Genomic DNA, 23,962 nt, shown 5'->3' on the forward strand with positions numbered 1-23,962 from the left:
AGCTACATCTGTGACCTACACCACAGCTTGTGGCCGCACTGGATCTTTAATCCACTGAGTGAGGACAGGGACCAAACCCACATCCTCATAGAGCCTATGTTGGGTCCTTCACCTGCTGAGCCACACTAGGAGCTCCTGGGCATTTCACTCTTTTTTTTTTTTTTCTTTTTAGGGCCACACCGGAGGCATATGGAGGTTCCCAGGCTAGGGGTCGAATCGGAGCTGTAGCCGCTGGCCTATACCATAGCCACAGCAATGCCAGAGCTAAGCCTCCTCTTAGCTGTGACTTACACCACAGCTCACAGCAACTCCAGATCCTTAACCCACTGAGGGAGGCTATGGATCGAACCTGTGTCCTCCCGGATTCTAGTCGTATTCATTTCTGCTAAGCCACTATGGGAACTCCAAACTGGGCATTTTAAATTCAGTCGAGTTGGTGTAGGAAAGAACACTTGAGTGGGAACAGCCCTCTTGGGGATTATAAAAGTTGTACTTTGTTTCCCACATGGTTCTTATCTCTTACTTTTCTGTGTTCAGTCTCCTGCAGAACAACCTGTAGGATGACGTGTGCTAGTGTGCTTGGACCCCAAGCTCCTCCCAATCCCATGACTCTGCTGTAGTGCTTTTATTTATCTAGTCTATCCTGGGCACATCTTTGAAAAGAATCTATGGATCAGAAGATAATAACAAAGTGAGACGGGATAATGGTGTTTTGGTCCCCTATACAATGGAATAATTATTTTTCATAAACACTGTGGAAGGCAATTTGTATGTATCAATGGGAGAGATAATAATGATTTGGTATCAAGAGCCTCTTTGAGAACACTTATTGATAGAATCATTAAATACTTTGGTTAAGATAAAAATGCCAAGAGGTAGAATTACCACGGAAAAACTCTGGTGTTTGAAACAGACACTGACAAATTCAGGATGGATGAGGATGAAGGGTCAGTTGCTGTACAAGTCTGAAAAAGGATTGCAACATGGCCACACATATTTTGGAACAGTCGCTCCACTAGGCATTGAGTAAGGATGAATGTTTTTGTTATTCTGAGACAGTTTCTGCTTTGTGCTTATACAAAATAGAATTAACGATGAAAATGGCAATACTAACTAACACCCCCTGCTTGCTTACTGTGAAATAAACACAGAAATTCTTTATTTGTATTAAAGCCAGTGAGGAAGGTACAGTCATTATCCCATTTTACACACGGGGAAAAGAACACACAAGGTAGGCTCAGGTCACACACGACTAAGGGGCAAGGTTGGATCCGTGGTATGCCAGAGTTGGTTTCGATGGCTGCAGAGAATAATTATGTACATTGGTCCCCAACACCGTGTTCAATGACCTCATGTTGGCAGCTTGACATTGGTCACTGTGGGAGAATTTATGAGAATTGACAAATACCTTAAATCGTGTTTACTGGTTTATTTTTTTCCCTTGAGACTTAGTTGCTAAACATTTACTGACACATCCCTAGATAGGATTTGAAACTAGGCAGGTTGATTCCAGATCATTTTGGCAAAAATGAATTTTTTTATGCCAATTTATTGATAATCGAGGTATTGGTGGTATAGGGATTGGCATAGACGCCTTCCAAAGGATTGATAAGAGTGTTATACATTTCCTTACTGTGTGAGCCAGTTTTATTTGGGTATTTTGTTACTTCCAGTCAAATGCACCCTGACAGATTCCTAGCACTTCCTTAGAGCATTATTATGAGGGTTAAATGAGATGGAACTAGTGGAACAGACTTTCCACGGTGGATGTTAGCCACAGAAGAATGCCCAGCAGAGAAATGTCCCTAAGGTGGTGGTTGTCATCAATTTAAAATTATTTCTCTACCTTCATAGGCACTAATAAATGGCAAAACTAACCATATCTCCATTTTCTCTCTCTTCCAGAGTCTACACCCTGGGGCAAAAAATAAATGAGTTAAAAAGAGAAGTCGTCAGGATACTCCAGTGATGTTAGTTTACAAACCAGTTTTACTGCTTCCACGCTCCATGAAAACAAAGCCTGAACAATCCCAAACTCTTGCATCCCTGAGGCCCTCCCATCCTGCCTCTGCCCTGCACTCCACACCGTCTGTGGGTCTCCAGGGAGTAAAGCCATGGTCATGCCAGCTGAAGCTGGATGGTGACCAGCAGCGCGTCTGTAAGACATGGCACCATTTGGCAAAGCCCAAAACCCACTATGTACAGGAGATATGGTGCTATCACTGACTTAGGTGCTAAGGGCTTTGGGTAAAAAATAATGATCCCTCATCACCAGGAAGGCAATGCTCATTTTTTGTGGGCAGCCCAAAACAAGAGCCACGACAAGGATAGCAAGGTCAATGAGAGAAAGGACAGCCTGTACTTGCTGAGTGCTAGGTAGATGTCAGGCATTTTTCCTAAGAATTTTACATGCATTGTTTTGTTTTATTATACCAGCAACCCTATGAGTGATGTACAGTAATTGTGCCATTTTTTAGAGGAGGAAACCAAGATTTAGAGATGTTGAGGCTTGAGAGCAAGGTGGGTGACAAGCTGTTGAGGGAATTTGGAGCCTGTGACAATTTGACTCCAGAGTTCTTAACCCCAGTGATGCCATCATGTTGGGGTCTCATGGAGGGAATGGAGTGAAAGGGTAGTCCTGGGGCTTCCAGGTTCTGAGACCATGATCAGACAAGAATCTCCATCAAAGATCTTTCCTTGAACATGCTTCCCGTGACCTTCTCTGACCCTTAACCTCTTGCCTTGGCTTTGGGTCACTTAATACATCCAATCTTGAACAAACTCTATGTTTTTGCATGTCTGGCTTCCAGTATCACCTTCCCCTTCCTCTAAACTTGATGATGCAGTTGTATTTCAGTTCTGTCCTGTGCCTCGAATACTGACAATCAGTGTATCTTAGGTACAATCTACCCTGTTTAGCTGACCAAAGACATCAACTCTCTTTAGAGTTACCACTCCACTTCTCAGCAGACATATCAACAATGCCTTATGATTGACAGACTAGGGCACCGTGTGTCTTAAAGAAAGAGGCTTACACTATTTTATTAGAGACCATGCATTAATATTGAACAACACTTAAATAATATGGCATCCATATTTAGGAGGACAATATCAATGCTTATAATTTGAACAGTCACTTTATTAAACAAATAAAATAAATTCCTTTTGAACAGTGGGCTGCATGGTTCATAAAGTATATTTTTTCAATAATTTATTCGTTTGCTTAGTCATATATACATTTGTTTTCTTAAAAAAAATAACCAACAGGATCGTTCACCACATCACATCAGAAACAAATGGACCTGTAAAAATGGCACGTAGAAAATTCAGAAACACTGAAACAGCACATTCCATGGATACTGAGTCCATTTAAGAGGAATTAAATGCTTCAAAAGCCATTGTCGTCAGCCTGGGTGTCATATATATGCATCCATACAAAATGCTGCAGCTAATTCAAGTATAACAATTCACACACAGGACAACAGAGAGAATTCTGGAGCACAGACCAAACTCTCAGCATGATTCAGATGAACCTTGTTACATGGAAGGAAAGGTTGATAAGATCCCCTCAGTAAACCACATACCAAACATGGAGAAGATGGGGGTGTCCCTCGTGGAAACTGTACCTTACAGGGATCTTATTTGCCAACACAATAGTAATGGTTATGGGGAAACCATAGCAGCCAAGATCAGCCCATCAGCTCACATTTGCCTCCCTGGCAATGTGGATGTGCCACGTTTGGATTTTTGAACAGATCAAACCAGAGACAAGCAGCAAAGCGGCAGTAAGCCAGGAGCATGATAGAGTTCATGTTTAAATGGCATCAGCTTTATTTACGAAAATACAGTTTTAATTTCATCGACAGAATGAACGCCTGCATCTGTTTTCCTTAGTCCCAGAAAGCCCCTCTTCACTGCTAGTTGACTGTAAAAGTGCAGTTCCACAGCTTCTACTTTTGTTTCAGTACCCCCCACCCCACCCCACCACCTCTGATGCATCTGGTGTATAATAAAACCCCAGGCACTCCTCAATAATAAGGTGCCCTGATACAGCATAAGATACTGACCCTCTGTGGGTTCTGTAGTGATCCAATTATTTTCTGCCTATTTTGATAGGGAAAACTCTTTCTTTTCAAATTTATTGCACAATATTTTCTTTTCTTTTTGCTTTTTAGGGCTGCACCCTTGGCATATGGAGATTCCCAGGCTAGGGGTAGAATCAGAACTACAGCTGCCGGCCTATTCCTCAGCCTTGGAAACGCAACATCCGAGCGGTGTCTGCGACCTACACCACGGCAATGCCGGATCCTTAACCCACTGAGCGAGGTGGGTTTGCATCCTCATGGATCTTAGTTGGGTTTGTTAACTGCTGAGCCACGACAGGAATTCCCGCACAACATTTTTTATTGAAAACAACTCCTCAACTTTTAAAAACACTGAATCATGCAAGATCTGCTTGTTGAGACACCCACAGCATTTAGTTATTCTAATGGATTGGCTACTTTGTGTTTGAGGCAATGTTTATTAGCATGACGAGAAATAGACTTCTTTGTTGTTGTTGTTGTTGCTGTTTAGCATTCCACTGAAAAGCTCTGCTAAGCCTTGAGACCAAAGAGAATCAGAAAATGGAGACACCAAGGCCTTTCGGCCAAGCCAGACACGGGAGCTCTGATAAGAAAGTCCCAGGACTCATCATTTCCTGGCTTTTTCTTAGGTCTTTTTTGGCTTACGAAAAGGGTGAGAAGCCAGCGTGGTGTGCCTGCAGAGGGTGTGAGGGACGGGAGGGTTTGCACAGCCAAGTGACTACCCTGATAAGCCAGGCTTCCACGTGCCCTGGCCACTGAAGAAGGAGACAGCCAGCACATGCCTGAGGTTCACAGCCCTGGACCTTTGCATGGGGACATCTTTTCCTTGCTTAGAACAACTTATCTTCCCAACTCCAGTATATCCTCCAGGATCCCATGTAGAGGTCACCATTTTTTTTTTTTTTTTAATGGCTGTGGCATATGGAAGTTCCCAGGTTAGGGGTCGATTTGGAGCTGCAGCTGCCAGCCTATACCATAGTTACAGCCATGGCATCGAGAGGTCTGAGCCACATCTACGACCTACCCCTCAGCTTGCGGCAATGCCAGATCCTTAATCCACTGAGCAAGGCCAGGGATGGAACCTGCATCCTCATGGATACTAGTTCTGTTCTTAACCCATTGAGCCACAGCAGGAACTCCAAGGTCACCATTTTTGAGAAGTCTAATTCTGAGGCTGGACCGGGTGTCTTCCACTAAACCCCCAGGGTACCAAGTGAATTTCCATGTTCCAGCAGGCTTACCACGCTCTGCTGTAACTGACTTGCCTGGACTCTCCATAGACCACAGGTGCCTGGGGGCCAGGACCACGCGTCCACCATTGTTTCTCTGCACCCTCCCGTCTTATGCCTGGAGCCCTCACTGCACATTACAGAACCGATACACGAGGGAGAGAGCCCCGTGCGAATGGCAGCCTCCTTTGGAGGAAGGTGATTTTGTTTTGCAGCCTGCCTTCTTCTACTTCTGTGGATGGGCTAGAATTCACAAAGGGAACGTCTTAAAAGTATTTAACTTTTAAGAACACAACAGGGGGAGTTGTACCAAGCTGACTCTTAAAACACCAAGCTAGTGTCCCTCAAACTTGTTTCTCTCTCTTTCATTCAAAACAGTTTCTTAAATCCCTGTTGTCCCAGCATGGTCAAGGGTAACCTGTTTGATTTGTGCCTCGGTCAGTAACCTGACTGATGAAGAAGGAAATTCACCTGACAGGGAAGAATTAACAGGCTCCCAAGTTAGGTTCAAAAGAGAGTGGGTAGCAAGAAAGGGGGGCTGGGCTGGGGACCCTCCCCCTTCAATGGGTGGTAGGGACAGCACTCGTGGACCCAAAGCTGGCTTCAGGTAATGGGTGCACATACCTCAAAAACAAACAAACAAACAAACCCCCCAAAAAACAAAGCAGATCCATCTTTAATGAATCATATGAATGAACACTCTTCCAACCTAGACATACTGCATCAACATGATCAAAATTTTATCTTTCTGTAGAATAAGAATTCTTCCTCCAAACCAATGTATTCATTTTCCCAAGTGTAGGCTACGGTAAGCTGGTTCTTTGTGGCTCGAAGCCCACACTTGTTTCCCTGTTGGCCACAGTCCTGTCACATTCTGGTCCCTATAATGTGATGCTCTCAGTTTCCCTTCTCCCAGCATGGAAAGAACGGAAAACTCTTCTTTTTAATTTGGGCCAGCACCCATCTGGCCACCCTTGTCACAACTCAGCAGCTGCTTGAAAAACCCAGAAGACGGAAATAGACACAGACTGTGTTTGTACAAACAGAGTTGAGCCAAGAACCTCATCCCTGAAAGTGACTTTTCCCCTCCGTTTAAAACAAATTTGAGATTCTGAGTCACGAGAGACTGTTTGGCAGGGAGATGGTGGCAGGTCCCCTGCCAAACACAGCCTTCTGAGTCCGGCTGACTGCCCTGGGCAGATTGGGTCTTGGTGAGCTGAGCTTGCAGTGGACTTTCCTGTCAAGCCACTTGCCCGGAGGGGTCCTGGAGATCATTTAAATGGAGTCCACGGAAATGCCAAGGCTCTTACAGGCAGAACTTGAAATCAGTTAAGACTACGAGTTGGTATTCTCGGGATGTGGGCTTTAATTCTGGCTGAGATCTAAACTGCCCTTGGGTCATGACTGGATTTTGCTATTTTGTCTTGTAAACACTTACTGCTGACAGTTCCCTAGGCCAATCAATGTCCAGTTCTATTTCCTAAGATAATTTTTTTTTGGCTGAGCCTGTGGCATGTGGAAGTTCCCGGGATAGGGATCTGAACCCTCACCATAGCAGTGACCCATGTCGCAGCAGTGACAACACAAGATCCTCACCCACTGAGCCACCAAGGAACTCCAATTTTATTCTATTTGCTTTTTTACGGCTGCACTTGCGGCATATGGAAGTTCCCAGGCTAGGGGTCGAATCGGAGCTGTAGCTGCTGGCTCCACCACAGCCAGAGCAACTCGGGATCCTTAACCCACTGAGTGAGGCCAGGGATCAAATCCACACTGTTGGGTCTTAACTTTCTGAGTCACAATGGGAACTCCCTAAAATGTAATTTTTAAGCTTTATCTATACATACTCCATGTCCAGTGCATGGCGTGGAGTGAACTCGTTTCGTTGTCAGCAAGTAGTTGTGGTAATACTGGAAAATGGATTGCTTATGGCTCGTTATACCCCAGAGACAAAAATAGCTCTTTTCCTCCCGCCCATCTGATGAAGAAAGCATGTGTTTTGTTTCAGGCTTTCAAAGCTGAAGCAAAATTTCTGTTGCAAAACATCAACTCTCGTGTGCTGAAGTTTAGGCACCAGCGTTGTGTGTGATATTTGGAATAGGAAGGCAGAGGGTTGGGAGAGCTGCTGGACTTGGAAACAAAAGCAATAAGGGGACCCCCTTGTCATTCAATGACTCTAATAAATGTTTAACACTATTAAGAAAGCACGTAGAAACTAGCAATAGGTTGCTATTTACAGCTCTTAAAACGTACTTTTCAGCTTACTTTTTTTTGGCTGCCCCTCGACTTATGGAGTTTCTGGGCCAGGGATCAGATCCGAGCCACAGTTGCAACCTATGCAGCAATGAGGGATCCTTAACCCACTATGCTGGGCTGGGGGTCGAACCTGCATCCCATTGCTCCCAAGAGGCCATGGATCCTGTTGTGCCATGGTCCATCATCGGCTTGCTTTTTAATAGCCTTCTGACTTGTCAGGTTGAATTTGAGCCTCCTTATTTTTGACTAAATCCTGTTCATCAATGCTCTCTCTCTCCATCTCTGCACTTGACCTCCACAGTTACCTCTGCTATGACACGGGGTCTGGTGTGGAGGGTGCTGGGGACTAAGATACATTCATACTGACACTGAGCGTTTGATTAATGTGCCAAGGGCCTTCCAACTGCGAGACTTCAATTAGCCAAGCAGCGGAGCTGAAGTCTTTTCATTATGAAGATAAGACTGCGTTTAGCTAAAGGCATGGAAACCAGAGTGGGGGGAGAAAGACAGTTTTTTTCTTTTTAGGGGTTAAATCAATAAGCCATTGCTTACATTCATTCAAACCTGTTTTTGGATGGCTTTCACTTAAATACACTTAAATCTTTTGTAGGACCTGCCTTTTCAGGTGATTTTTCTCTCCTGTTAATTTCTGGCCAACTGCATAACTCTGGACAAAATGGTATCCCCTTGTGATGGATATCGTGGAACCAGAAACATTTCTGATGTGAGGGTCTCTGGGGAGGGGGCAGGGGGACGGGAACCTAAGTAGCATTGTTCTTTGCCCGGAAAGCATGACGGCAGATGCTACGTGGTTACACCATCCAAAGGAGGATAAAGGCAAAAATCAGGCAGAAGGGAAACCAGACCTTGATGACTGTCAGGGAAGCGCCCTGGCAGCAAGACTTTTGTCCGCAATAAGGCGCTTGGGTGGGCTGATAAAACAGAAATAGGATCAGGTTTTCTCAAGAGAAGTACAGGGACCAAGCCAAGGTGCTCTAAGGCCACACACAGCAAGGGCAGCGGACCCAAGAGGCAGGGGTGGCAAAGGCTGAGGTTGTACCACTGTCATCACTGGGCTTGGGCAGTGGTAATGGGAGGTGGCCTTCAGAAGGTCTGAATTCAGAGGGCTTCGAGTGGGGAACGGCTATCTATATCCTCATATCCAGTCAAGGTAGTGCATCTTCCTTTTCTCTGCTCTTAGGCTGTGAGACTAAGCAGAGGAACAGCTACCTGAAGGCTGATTGGCACCTGTTTTCCAAGCTAACAGAGGCATCTGTAGAGCAGACATCAGTGACATAGAATTAACTAACCCATTGCTGGGGTTAGGGCCCTGTGGTGATCACAGGTTCCCACGTGCTCCTCAGCGACCCAACTCCCAGGACCAGGTTCTGCCTTTGAGTCTTGGTCCCATCTTGCAGCCTCACCTTCTTGCGGGGGTTAGAGCCTATCCCATTCATTGATGGCTCTTGGGGGGATCCCACACCTGCAGGACTGGAGACATCACAGCCGGGGTTCCCCACTGCTGTGCTCTGTACTCTGATTAGAATCTTACTGTAGCTTTTCAGAAGCTTAGTGTCATCATCTATCGCCTGAGCTTTCCTAGGGGAATGTCTGGTCTTCCCAAGAAGACATAGACCTGGTCTCCCAGCCCCTGGCATGACTAGGGCTTGAAATAATTGTCCCTTGTTCCTCTCTGTCCCTTTTTTCTTTACCTGCTTAGGAGGGGCCTTGGTCCTCAGAGAGGACCGCCCAGGCTCTGAGGACATGGAAGGAAGCCCCTCCCACAAAGCTCAGACAAATATGGCTTCGTCATCTCAAGGGAGGGCTAAATATGTTTCCCATAGTGATGTCATTTTGAGTCTAGTTAGGTCATTTTCAAAAAGGAAGAGGAGGAAAGTGAGGAGGAGGAGAGCTCCTGCTAGGAACTAGCATTGGTCTTTTGGCAGCTTTTTTCCCAGCCAGCACCTTCTCTGGACCACAGGTCCAGGTGAGCTCCAGGGCAGACCCTCAAAAGCACATTGGTGCCTGCACTGTGGTCAGGAGGTCTTCCCAAGGAGCCAAGTGTGGCCCCCAAAGCCTCTGGGGACCTCCTGTCAGCAGGTTCCAGGGCTCTGGGAGGGATTTCACACTAGCCTTGCTCAAATGGCTGTTGCTACTCTGAGAGTCCGCAAGTCATGTTGGGGCATGTTTTTAGTGAGGGGAAGGACTGAAAGGCCCTCGTGGACACCCCTGGGCTTCTGCTGACCTGCCTATTCTCCCACAACAGTGGGAGGGGGCATAGGAAATCCAATGACATACTAAGGATAGCTTTTGGGTGGGTGGGTCATATGGAGCAGGTGCCATCCCCGAATGTGAACTCGTCACTTTATCTAACAACTCATACAGTTTGGAAACACTGAGGAAGTCAAGTGTAGGTGTATCAGTGGCATATTGAAACAAACAAACAAACAAACAAACAAAAAAACCCTTGCATGTTGAATCCCAAATCCACAGCTTAGTTTTATCTGTATCACTGGATCACTGTAAACTAGTGATGGCAGAGATCGGGGTGGCCAATTATGGCCCGTGGGCTAAATCCGGCCAAGGCCTGTTTTTTGGAATAGCCCGTGAACTAAGAATGGTTTCTACATTTTTGGAGGGTTGTCCAAAAAATAAATCAAAGAAGAATGTGTGACAGAGCCTGTGTGGCTCACCAGACCTAAAATATTGACTATCTAGCCCTTTACAGAAAAAGCCTGCTAACCCCCGGGGTTCATGAAATAGATTTTTATTTTTTGGTTCATCTGAGAACATCCTTCACTGCGCCCATTTATAACAATGCCTCTTGGAAAAATGCAACCGATGAGCTTGGAACACACCCAGGTCATAAGCTGGGGACTGTCTGTGCCTTTCTGCAGTTTTTTGTGCCAAGTGCTGTGCCTGGCGCAGGAGAAGCGAGCAGCTTGCTGACGGTGATGGTCGGGGTGTGCACAACTCTCAGGCTCACAGGAAAATGAGTGTTCTCAAAACTCCCTCTGGGATCTTTGCGTTCCTAAACGTATCAATCATGCCGGCTTTGTCTTATAGGTCACCCCGTTGAGAAAGCCAAGAACCCCCTGCCCTGCTTATGTCCTTAGCTCTACTCCTGCCCATCTTGGGAGAACAAAAGAATTACATCTGCTTGTCTTATGGCCAATAGAAGCCTAGACAAATATGCGCTCGGCCCCTAGAACAATCTTGCTCCGCCCAGCTGCTGGCAGAGAGACAGCGGGAGAGAAGATGCAAATAGAGCTGAAAATATGGCTCAGAGGTGAGTGAGTGAAATGTGAATGTCAGGGTCTCAAGAAATGCAGTGGACCTTGGGGATATGGAAGGCATCATGGAAAAAGAAGTCAGAGGCTGGATTTGAGGATATTCAGAGAAATCCTTCAACCGCGCATCATCCCTCCCCTTGCTTCTTCATATGCTAAGTAAAGAAAATAATTCCTTCCTTCTCTTTCTACCTCACAGGAATGACTCAAGATTAGGCAAAAGTACTTCGACCAGTATGAAGTATTATATAAGTAGCAGAAAACGTTAAACTTGGATTGGGATTTTCTGTCTTAGCTTCTTTTCAATCACATCTGAATGCACTTCTGTACTTAGGCTTTTTGCTAGGTCAGTGCCTTCATTTTTTTTTTTCTTTCTCCAAATACAGTACAAATTGCTCTTAGATTTTTCTTTGCCTAATTAAATCTGTATTTCTCATAGTTTAGCAATAATTATTTCTAGCTTAGAACATGCTACATTAACTATAATATGGAGGAAAAGGTAACGTAGTAACTCCTGAGCCACAAGTAAAAGAAAGACAATCATTCCATCTTTGGAAAGAAAAAAGCATCAGCTTTAGGGCGGTTCCTTGTTTATCAGCTGCAACACCGCATTACCAAACCATCCATCCTGCTTTGAGTGAGCAATGGCCATGGTAAGTCTTCTTCCTCCTCAACATTCTCCTCTCAACTGCCATGGTCTTTCCTTCATTTGTCCATGTTGCAGTAGCAAAGAAACAATCTTTTTCTCAGAGAGCAGGCAAGGTCCATCCACAGCCCCCATGACACCTGGGTCTGGGGAAGCGTGAAAGAGGTAATACTGATGGGAGTATCGGCAAGAGATCCGTGTCCTCTGCTCCAATCCTAACTTGCTTTGGCCAGCCCAGCCCCACCACCGTCACCGCCACTCACTCATCTTGCAGGGACTTTGGAGGGCCAGAGGCCACTGCAGCCATTGCTTTTTGAAGATGGCAGACCCCACAGCAGCGTGGGCTCAGCCCTGCTCCACAGCGCAGTTTGTCGACATGGAGCAGGTGCCAGGGGTTCCAACCCAGCTTGACGGGAGCTGTGTGCAGGTAGTTTCATGGTTAAAAGTCCTAGTAGCGTAAAAAAGAAATCAGAGTAACAAGTGAGCATACCTCTGCTGCCTCCACATTGGCCATCTCTGCCTTTCCTTTAGTCACCCTGGTTTTGCTTGCGGGAGTTTATTTTCCACGGGCGTGGCCTCCCTTTTCTCTTTGCTGACGAGCAGAGAGCTCTTTGCTTAATTAAGTCAACACATACTCATACACAGAGGCAACATGTTTTTTTGGCAAGAGCGTCTGAGCAGCAACAGCCCCGGAAGCAAGTGAGAAGGTCTGTCAAGCTGTGATTAAGCAGCAGTGATTAAAGAGCGAAGAATTAAACGTACCCAAGCAAACAGTTCCTAACATGTTTTCCCTCTCAGGACATAACCATGAAGCCTACGGGGCCAGAAGGTTTGTGTGATGGCTCACTCTGAGGGGTGAAGGAGGCTGACACACGCTGGACATCAAGCTTTCCTTTGCAAAATCCAGGAACAAGAGGTCACCATCTAAGAAGGAGCCACAGGTACCAACTAATTCTTCATTTCGATTGCCAAGGTCTCTGGCTACCTGAAGACCCGCCTCCTGAACCATTTCCTCATGGTGACAGACATGACATTCGTTACGTGTGACACACTCTCCGGGCTCCATGTAATTCCTGGTGAAATATCTATAATTCCTTCTTTCTCTCCAATGCCCCCTCACCCCAATTTTTTTGGAGTACAGGGGAATGAGAGTGATATCATATTTGTTTTTATTTGTTTAAAAAAGGGATACACTTCCCAAGAATGTGCTGATGAACTGTGGTTGGCAGTCAATAACTTCAACACACTGCACCAAGCATTTTGTTCTAGGTCAGTGTGGCCTCTTCTGCATTCTCTTAGCTGTCCATCCTCTCCCAGCATGGTAGAATTGGTCCTTCTTGCTAGGCCGGTATAACATTCCAGGCCATTATCCCCTACAAAAGTGGTGCAGTCTGAGCGTTAGCATCGTAGGCAGCAAACCCAATCATGACCTGCTCTTGGGTTTGGCAGCACATTTCCTGGGGTAAATCGGAAAACAAATCCCAAAGAAAGCAAACATTAAAAGGTTGGGATATGGTTTAGTATCTTCAGCATATCCAATCCCAACTGGAGGGCCTTGACTTTCATGCCTTAGGAGGCTGAGGTGCTGGCGGAAAACATGGGGACTTATGGGTTTGAAAGACCCAGGACTGAATCACGATTCTTCCTTGGCCTTGGGTGAGTCCATAGTCCCTCTTAACTATCAAACTTGTTTTCTCTTTCAAGTAAGAATAGTGGACTTGCTATGACGTTTAGAGACAATGGGTACCACATGCTCTGTCAATGCCTGGCACACAGCAGCACCTAACACACAAAAAAAGGCTTAAGAAAATATTTAATTTGCCTAAGTGTCACTGTCTACTGTGGAGGGACCAATCCAAGTAGGTGGTGGAGACTTAGAAGCCTTAATCCTTTGCAGAGCATAAGCAGACACCAAGATCCACAGGTAGCAGCAATTTTTGACGAGGCACGTGGGAAGTACAAGGCAGAAAACTTGACAAGTAAAATGCTTTTCTGAAACCCTTGCAAAAAGGTCTTAGGGAAATTCGTGAATAAAGAGATGCAAGGTCTCTTTTCATGCGTGCCATTTGAAATGAAGATGAAACTCAATTTCACCTACCCCCCCAATGTCAAGTTGATCTTTGGGGGATGTTTAGACAATTCCAAAGCAACTGCTTTTTATAACACATTAGAGAAAACATTCAGATCACTGTTACTCTGGGTACGTTCTTCAAACTCCAAATAGAAGCAGTAAACATCTGAGTATAAACATGACAATCATTTGTTTAACTGTGACAATTTTAAATAGTTTTTGGCATGCTCAAAGGTACAGATTTTTGAGGATGAGTAAAAAATAACTCGTGTATTGTTTATCCCCCTTTGACTAAGTCTCGGGTGACATGATCAATTTCTTGCAAAATTAGCATGTTTATACCTAATATAATGTCATGGGAAAGGAAAAAAATGTTAAAGTTTGCCTCCCTGGAGGGAGTGGGGATAGAGAAGAGTGTAGCAGACAATTATTTATGGATCGTTTTACATGAATACAATTGTCATGGCTTTTATTGGATGACCGGAAGATTTTCTAGTTGTTTATTTTGATTAGAAATGGCATTAAGGTTAGCTTTCTGGTGATCTTAAGCTTTTTTTTTTTCTTTTTTTTTTTTTTTTTCCCTCGCTTTTTAGGGCTGCACCCAGAGCATATGGAAGTTCCCAGGCTAAGGGCTGAATCGGAGCTACAGCTGCCGGCCTACACCACAGCCACAGCAATACAGGATCTGAGCCATGTCTGTGACCTGCATCACAGCTCACTGCAACGCCAGATCCCCAACCCACTGAATGAGGCCAGGGATTGAACCTGCATCCTCATGGATACTAGTTGGATTCGTTTCCACTGAGCCATGACGGGGACTCCCTGATCTTAAGCTTTCTAGTAGCTAAAATTTAAATTTGTCTGTAAATGTATTTAAAAAATATCTCACATATGGAGTCATATTCTGTTGCAGAAAAACTTTTACTATTCTTTTCATGGGGATGTTCTTCCTGTCACGGGGAGCCTGGTAAGTGGCTTTTAAAATTCAGATCCTGGGATACCTGCTATGGAGCAGTGGGTTAGGAATCCAACTGCAGCGGCTCAGGCTGCTCAGGAGGCAGGGGGTTTGATCCCCAGTTGGGCACGGTGGGTTAAAGGATCTGGTTCTGCTGTAGTTGTAATGTAGGATGCAGCTGCAGGAACTTTCATATGCTGCCGGTGCAGCCACAAAGTTAAAAAAAAAAAAAATCAGGTCCTAAAAGAAGCTCTTTTCAACAAGGAAACTTAAGTGGGGTTTGCATATTCTGGTTCTTCCTTGAGGCCTACATCCATAATAGGACACCCACATCTGGTAGAGCAGTTATGGGACATGCAAACAGACCAGAAGAGTCTAAAAATCCAGCCAACATCTACTGCCAGAATCCAAGTTACGAGCACAAGGCAGAGTGTCTCTTGGGTCAATAGCAAGACACTTTCCGGAAAGGTCTGAGAAAGCAATCATATTCGATGTCAAAATGCAACCCACAACCAAACTCAAAGCCATATGCAAACATACCTTCCGTGGCAGTGTGCAAAGAAATGAGCTTTTTAGAAGGATTTCAGGAAATGATTATTGTGTTGCAAGCAAAGAAGGAAAAGATGAAGGGAGGCATTACCTTGTGGTGAGGGTTAAATATTGGCTACAATCTGCTTTAAAATTCTGAGAGGGAAAAGAGGGCCACAGAAATGGTCAGTAGTTTTAAGAACAGCGATTCTAGTCAAGAAGTATTTCAAAAAAACCTAAATCGTAATTTTAAATTCTTGAGGAATGTGAAAATATATTAATTTTGACATAGAGTCACCATCTGTATCTTAGTAATATACTGAATTATTAAGGTTTACCAAAATTTGGTCGACTTAAAGCAAAAAAAGAGTGTATTCCCCAGGATTCCTGTAAAAAGTGGAATTCAGTGCAGTGGATGGGCCATGGGATCTTTTATCAGAATAAACAGGCTTCTGTCAAAAACTGTTTGCACACTTCGGTTTTTGATGGGTTTTTTGGTGACCAGAAAGTATCCTCCCAAGATAAACATGGGTACCTTTCAAAGTTCAGGAAAGATACGCCTGGATCATCAGGTTCATTCCAACGTGTTCCGCGCACACTGGGGACCTTGAACTTCATTCATTATGCAACGGTGAAGCAGCTGAGGAAAAAAATGGGGGTCTCGATGTGCCTTTCAGAATATCACAAGCTTTGGGTTTTCCTAATGGCGTTGTGGAAAAAGTAAGTGATTTGCCAAAAAGAGCCTTTCGAGGCCACTTCGAAAAGGCTGTGGAGTAATCTCTGTTTTCGCGTGAAATTAGCACCCACCCCACCCCAAGCTCCTGATCTTTAAATATGTTACATGAGAAGCCTTCCCCCACCTGAACTTGGAATTGCTTAATGGCATCGTGTCCACAGTAGTCAAGGTAAAAAAAGGACCCTCATGTCTACTGTCTTCCATTAGGAAAAGCCATCCTCTCGCCACCTGGTTCTTTCAAAGCTCTCCAGCCCCAAGCATGTGCCCCAGTAGTTCGGAGACATCATGAGTGTCCCTCACCCTCAGCCTTAAGGGTGTCAGGAGCCATATCTGGTCAAATGGCAGCCAGAGGTAAATCTCGCTGTCAAGTTTCACCCAAGCTGAGGACCTGGATGTCATCAGAAGTGGTGGGGTTTAAAACCGGCTCTAAAACGAACGTGTCTGGATACCAAACACCCACTGAAGCCTCTTCCTCTCCAGGCCCCCCTCCCCATCCATATTCAACGTGGCTGTCAGTAAGTCCAGCCTGGAAATAAAATCCCCTCACTCCATCAAGAAATAGCTCCAAACTTAGAGTGCATGCTCAAAATATTCATGATGAAATCATAATCCTATATTTATAGTCTTTTGGATTGTGTATGAAATTCTGTTTCCCATGGTGTTTTTCGTTGACGGGGCCAGACAAGGAGAGAGGGCTGGGAGGACGACACGGAGAGCATTAGCCTCAAGGAAAGGATGTTTCTCATCAGCGGGAACTGGATGGTTGAGGGATCGCCTCCTCTCTCTTCCCCAAGCCCTACCCACTGCCCCGGAGCGGGCTCCTCCCCAGCCCCATCCCTAGATGGTCCCTGGTTTAATGGTCCTGTCTTGTCATCCAGGAAGAGTGAATTTCCTGCTAGGAAATTGGAGTTGGTACCTAAGGTCTCCACCCCTCCCGCCGCCCTCCTCTCTTCCTCCAGACCTTTCCCGTGTCTAGACTTCCTCCCCATTTTCACTGAGGGAGATCGTGTGGATCTTAATGGTTGGGATTGGATGGTTTTCGTCACGGCTGGGGGTGGAGGGCCCCATGCAGCAGCAGACCTGCAGGAAGTTTTTACTTCTCACCCGGGCAGTGGTGCACGCGGACGGGTCTTTGGGCACCGTAATCCTGGCAGAGGCCCGGGGCATGGAGGAGAAAAATTTCCATTCACAGACTCCATCGGTCTTGGAGATCTTATAGAAGGTCTCTCCAGACCCCACCGGAATTCGCACCAAGTCCTTGTGCTGCTCCTCCAGGGCGTGGCTGGTGGGGTGCAGGGTGTAGCCCAGGGCGTGTCTGGAAGACTGTTTTCGGCGGAGACACTGGATTCTCAAGACATTCTGAAAGGCCTTTTTAAACTCTTGACTGGAGCACGGGTATATAATGGGGTTGATGCAGCTGTTTAGGTATCCGAGCCAAAATGCTATTTTAAAAACTGTTTCTGAGGGCCTGAAATCAGGAAAGAAAGACCCTAGAAGAAAACACACAGATTCATACATGTTACTTGCCAGCCGACAGCCCAAAAATCTAGGAAAAGAAAGCAAACACTTTTTTTTTTTTTTTTCTTTTTAGGGCTCACCTGGAAGTTCCCAGGCTAGGGGCAGAATCAGAGTTGCAGCTGCCAGCCTACACCACAGCCACAGCAACACCAGATCCAAGCCGAATCTGTGACCTACACTACAGCTCAGGGCAACGCCGGATCCTTTACCCATTGAGCGAGGGATTGAACCTGAATCCTCATGGTTACCAGTTGGATTTGTTTCCCTTTCTTCACAGTGGGAACTCCAGCAAACACCTTTTCATACCTTTAAACAGTTTCCAATGATCCCAAATGCATTTGTGTTTTCACATTTGACAGACTGCCACCTATGAATGCAACCCCTTGGTAATTTCTCAAAGGCTATTCTCACTTGGTTCATGTGTGCATTATCATGTATAGGAAGAGACCCAAAGGGTAGGGCAGCTCAGGTTCTTAGTGATGAAACACCCCTTGACATTTGCTAAGAAGCTTTAAGTCATGGAATTTAGGCTAAGTCTACATGTGCAATTTGTTTTGCCTTAACTTCAAAATAAGTTGAAATCCATTCAAAAATTCCCATTACAGTAGGGTTAACTGAATATTCCCTTTTTCTTTGATGCAGTATTACACAGGCACAGGCTAAATAATTATGACTTCCTCCTCTCCTGAATATGGGAGTTGTATATTTTAATGAGAACCCCCAAAATTATAAAATATTAGCATTGCCAACTTTGACCAGTGATTTTAGATTATTTTTCCTTGATGATGCCTTTTGATATTACAGTACCCTTGCCTGCCCCAACATATTCCAATAGCAGCCAATGGCTTGTCCATGGCTTGACATTCAGGAGCCACTCCCCATGCTCAAGCTAAGCTCCTCTTGCTTTCTGACATTAATACATATACTCTAACCAGACTCACTACAAACTTTTCTCCGCATCATTGCTCTCTCTCTCTCTCTTTTTGGGGGTCCTTTCAAGTTGTGTCCAGATGTCTAAAATGCCCTTTTCTGTCCTCTTCACCTGCTCAAGTCATCCATTAAATTGCCTGGCAGGAATCAAGTTTCAGGCCTCTTTACGTCTTTGAGGGTAACTATCTCATAGCTCTTGGCAGCAGAATTGGCAAAATCATGGACACTCAAAGCAGGAAGTGTCTTAGAGGTTATTTTATTCAATTACTCCATTTCCGAATTAGAAAAAGATGATTAAAGTGGCTGTCACAAACTTAGTAGCTACAGTATTAATATAGTGATGGATAAAGGGATATTGAACTCCTAGTCCACTCTTCTTTTTTAATTTTATAATGATTTTTATTTTTTCCATTATAGCTGGTTTACAGTGTTCTGTCAATTTGCTACTGTACAGCAAGGTCACCCAGTTACACATACATGTATACATTTTTTTCTCACATTATCATGCTCCATCATAAGTGACTAGATATAGTTCCTAGTGCTATACAGCAGGATCTCATTGCTTATCCATTCCAAAGGCAATAATTTGCATCTATTAACCCCCAATTCCCAATCCATCCCACTCCTTCCCTCTCCCCCTTGGCAACCACAAGTCTGTTCTCCATGTCCATGATTTTCTTTTCTGTGGAAAGGTTCATTTGTGCCACATATTAGATTCCAGATATGTGATATAATATGGCATTTGTCTTTCTCTTTCTGACTTACTTCACTTAGCATGAGAGTCTCTAGTTCCATCCATGTTGCTGCAAATGGCATTATTTTTTCTTTTTTTATGGCCGAGTAGTATTCCATTGTGTGTATATACCACATTTTCCTAATCCAATCATCTGTCGATGGACATTTGGGTTATTTCCATGACTTGGCTATGGTGAATAGTGCTGCAATGAACATGCAGGTGTGTGTGTCTTTTTCAAGGAAAGTTTTGTCCAGATAGATGCCCAAGACTGGGATAATGGGTCATATGGTAGTTCTATGTATAGTTTTCTAAGGTACCTCCATACTGTTTTCCATAGTGGTTGCACCAATTTACATTCCCACCAACAGTGTAGGAGGGTTCCCTTTTCTCCATACCCTCTCCAGCATTTGCTATTTGAACTCCTAGTCCACTCGTTATCCTCTGCACAACTTTTTTCCTTTGCCTCAGTCTAAGGTCTTGATTTTAATGTCTTTCCTTTTTTTTTTTTTTTTTTTTTTTTTTGTCTTCCTGCCTTTTCTAGGGCTGCACCCGCAGCATATGGAGGTTCCCAGGCTAGGGGTCGAATCGGAGCTGTATCCGCCAGCCTACGCCAGAGCCACAACAACGCGGGATCCGAGCCGCGTCTGTGACCCACACCACAGCTCACGGCAACGCCGGATCGTTAACCCACTGAGCAAGCACAGGAACCGAACCCGCAACCTCATGGTTCCTAGTCGGATTCGTTAACCACTGCGCCACAACGGGAACTCCTAATGTCTTTTCTTTTCTCTCTGCTCTACCGATCCAGCAAAGTCATGACAAAGTGATGGGTATGCTTAAAATCCACTCTGGCAGACAATGCCCTGAAATTTAGTAGAGGATTTCATAAATCTAAACAAAGGAAAAACTTTGGGTACTGCAAAACTAAAGAAGCCAAAATGGTACAAAATTGATGGGAACATTAAAAAAAAAATCTCTGAAGCACACTCCCTGCTAAAGTCAATGTGTCTCAGAGAAATTAAAACACACACACACACACACACACACACACACGTGCACACAATGGTTAAGCGAGAAAGCATTATTCTTTAGTTCCAAAGCTTTTTTCCTATAATTATAATAAATTTAATCATATTGAGTGTCTGGATTGAGCAAAGCTCTGTGCGGAACACTTTATATACAATTTAATCACCATTAGTAACATTAAGGGTTGCGTGATTCCTACAAACATCTCCATTTTACAAATGAAGAAACCGAGATTTAATGAGATGGAACAATTCAACTAGGGTCACTCTGGCAGATAGTTACTGATAGAACTGGGATTTGAAATTGGAAAGTCTTGAACTTGGGGCTTAGGTTTCTTTATGGGATCTCACACTATATTGGAATAATACATATCTAGGGGAAGAGGATGGTGCAGGAAGAATGAGGGAGTGTATGGTTGGGGGCGTTAAACTAGAAAGATGGTTTTTCAAACTTCATCTGAGAGGTGAAGCAGCAGCCAATACCAACATGAATGGTGGTTTTGTGTGAATATGTGCAGTTCCAGAAAAAATTCATCTTACATTCTGATGCCTATATTATTTCTTCTTAAGAGCAACAGTGACATGATCAAGGGAACCTACCTCACAAGGTAGGCATTGGCTGGGGCTTAATGAAGATATATGGGCAGGGCACACCCGAAACTACCTTGTCTGAGAATTTCATTATGCTGTAAATCAGCTAGAGAGGGGAGTATGAAGAATTTAAACTAAAAACAATGAGGTCCTAATGTATAGCATAGGGAACGGTGTCCAGTATCTTGGGATAGAACAGGCTGGGGCATGATATGAGAAAAAGAATGTACATCTATGCCTGACTGAGTCACTTTGCTGTACAGCAGACATTGGCACAATATTGTAAATCAGCTATATTTTAATAAAAATACATCAATAATATAAAATAAAACGACTTAAAGTATCACTGTAGAAGACAGGCAAAATAAGTAAATGAACAATCAGGCTTATTTCTTAAAGAAAAAGCCTTCAGTTGATACTATGCTATGAGTCCTTCTCAATCTTTTTCTATGCCTATAGAGATACAAATTAATTTCATAAAAACTCAATCCATATTGCTTTCCATCTTGCTATTTCTTTTTTTACGGTCGCACTTGCAGCATATGGAAGTTCCCAGGCTAGGGTTGAATTGGAGCTGCAGCTGCTGGCCTAGGCTGCAGCCATAGCAACACAGGATCTGAACCGCATCTTCGACCTACACCACAGCTCACAGCAATGCTGGATCCTCAACCCACTGGGAGAGGCCAGGGATCGAACCCGAGTCCTCATAGATACTGTCGTGTTCATTACCACTGAACCACAACAGGAGCTCCAGCATCTTGCTATTTCTTATTTAATAAACTATTGTGAATGTGTTTCCACTTCATGTTAATAAGTACTAATCTTCATTATAAAAAAAGGAAAACAATATATATGAATTCTGAATGTGAATGCTGATACGGTGATGGGGGATCCTTGGAATTTCCCACAATTCCTCCAGGGACATGTTTTTTGCTTACAGAGCCCTGTCTGCATTCATACATCCCCACATTTCCTTCGTCCCTTCCTTCTCATCCTTTGAGGCCCCCTTAATCCCAAGTCTGGACCACCCAGAGCCAAGATACTCTGATCATCCTGTTGCATCCACAGTTTCAGAGGTAAATAAAGGTCCTTTCCCTCCTGTGCTCTGCTCAAAACACCCATTTCCTCACTGCAGCTGAGGTGTAGGGTGAGAAGGGGAGATGGTTAAAATGAACTTACACTAAACTGTGAAAGTCAGATAGTCCATATACAACCATCCAGGAATACTGTCTCGCTAATCCAAGCTAATCTCCAGATGTTGAATTTTTTCGACAGTGAGTGGGAGCTTCTTCTGGTCCAGAGACTTTCCCATAAATGAAACTATTTGTTTTGTCCCTTCAAGAGTGCGACAGCGCCTAGATGGGTCTAAACCTCAAGCCACTTGCCTGCTCCCAGCCTGACTATTCCACAGGGTCGGTTCAGGGGACTCATCTCTCCTGCCGGCAGTGCTCCTCCTCCCTTTGGGGTAATGCTCTTTGGGTGGCTCCTGGCTGGGGTTAGGAGAGGGACTCATAACTCAGACATCTGGCCAAAGTTAAGAAAAGACAGCACAGGGCTGTTTCCATCCTTCTTTATTTGCATTACTCACATCTTTAGATTTCTTTCTTCCCGTCCTTTTCCTCTCCTAGGAAGAGAAGATGGAGCTGCGATCAGGCTTGCAAAAGAGTTGTTCCTTCCTCATCCCAGTCAGGGTGTGTTCACCCAGTCATCTCTCCTGCCCAGATCTTTCTGCTTGGGAACCGTCTTCTCTGAACTCCTCAATATTTCTGTTCCAAACATCAGTTTCTTCTCAGGTCCCCCCCCCTTTTTCTGGATGAGGATGACGCTCTCTGGAACAAGAAGGTAGCTGGATCATGCTTAATGGGTCTATTATCCATCATGGCGGGGAGCACCCGGGCCGAACCCGCCAGGTTCCAGGATGGACACCGCAGACCCAGTCACTGGGTTGTAAACTCCATCAGAGCAGGTATCTTGTCACTTCTGCTTGCTTGTGGAACTCCAGGACCCAGCACACTGCTGGCATCTCAAAGGCATCTTCCCAGTGTTGCTGAATGAATGGCCCATTCTTTGACTGATCAACTGAATGAAGCAATGAGCCTCCTTAGTGTCCTTATGACTCTTCTTCACAGTGTGGCCTGATTTTCTTCTCTGCCACAGCCCTTATTTCTCTTCCTGCCCTTACTTTCCTTTGGTGGTCTCTTTTTTTTTTTTTTTCTGCCCAGCTTCTGCTCAAGTTATTACATTATCGGTTTTTCTGATGCTACATCCCTTGGTATCTAGCACTCTAGTTTTTCTCACCATGCTTCATAGAAAAAGACAGACTTTTTTGAATTATCCACAGGAGCCTGGGCCCTCCTGTCTCTCTTGTCACTGTAGTATGTTGTGCTCAAGGATGTCTGCCCAGACACTGCTCTAAGAGGAGCAAAGAGCTCCTGGCTTAATTCCCAAGACCCCTCACTCTAGATCAGGGCATCGCTTGCATGTGAATTTTCCTGGTTTAATTCTTGAGCTTTGGAACATCTCCAAGCCCTAAGGGGCTCTTCCCTTCACTGGGTTTCCTCTTCTGTTTGGTCTGCTACAGAATTTCTAACTCTTTCTCTTTTTAGGACCCTCCAAACACTCTGATAAACTTGGTCAGATTCATGAGCAGAGCATAAGTTTATCCCTGAATACCGTCAACATCTTCACCCTCGAAGATTCAAAATCCTTGCTTTCATTGTCCAGAGCTCTAGATCCAAGGAAAAATCGCAATGGATAATTTCCAAGGATGTCACTGAAGTCTCATCACTTGATGTCCCCTTCATTGGAAGTATCTTTTTGTTCCTGATCTGGGGGTCATCTGTAGGCTTATAATGGGGGACCCATGGGACTATCCTAGTGAAGGCTTGGTCACTAGAGTCCTATTTTAGCTACAGCATTAGAGTAAAATTTACTCTCAATGGTCCCAATACAAAGAAAACCATTTTCACGTCAATGTTGGTTTCCTAAGTGAGTTTGCTCCACCAGTGTTCCAGTTCACTCTAAAACCCAGTCAGGATAAAAAGGGAGTATTCAAATTCCAACCCAGTGCTGATAATTAGGAGGTTCCTCTTCAGCTCAGCTCTCTCAGAATTCGAATGACTGGGGATAGAAGCCCAAAGCTATGACTCAGTCTTCTCAGTTCTGGCCTCCCAACGTCTATGCTTCGTTTCACCCACCCAAAGACTTGACATCTCAGTGACAACTTTGAGAGACCCTGGGTTAGGACAAACCTTAATTAGCCAGAGTCACAGAATGCTAGAATGTGAAGAGTGGCAGAAACTAAGAAACTAGCAGGCACTGTCAGCCCTCTCCTGTACAGATGAACATAGCATGGGTGAGACGGGG

General features: G+C 44.6%; 1 protein-coding gene across 15 annotated transcripts in view; it reads right to left on the bottom strand.

Annotated features, from left to right (window-relative positions):
- ADRA1A (adrenoceptor alpha 1A) overlaps positions 3,016–23,962 on the bottom strand; it is a 109,988-nt gene continuing 89,041 nt past the window's right edge. For 5 of the 15 annotated variants that reach the window (XM_005657244.3, XM_005657246.3, XM_021071783.1 and 2 more), the window contains exon 3: positions 3,016–17,286. In XM_005657244.3, the coding sequence (XP_005657301.1) occupies positions 16,769–17,286 (518 nt within the window). In that variant the 3' untranslated portion in view covers positions 3,016–16,768. 15 annotated transcript variants of the gene reach the window in all.

The sequence above is a fragment of the Sus scrofa genome, chromosome 14, assembly GCF_000003025.6.
Source record: "Sus scrofa isolate TJ Tabasco breed Duroc chromosome 14, Sscrofa11.1, whole genome shotgun sequence".
In the NCBI taxonomy this organism is placed as follows: Eukaryota; Metazoa; Chordata; class Mammalia; order Artiodactyla; family Suidae; genus Sus; species Sus scrofa.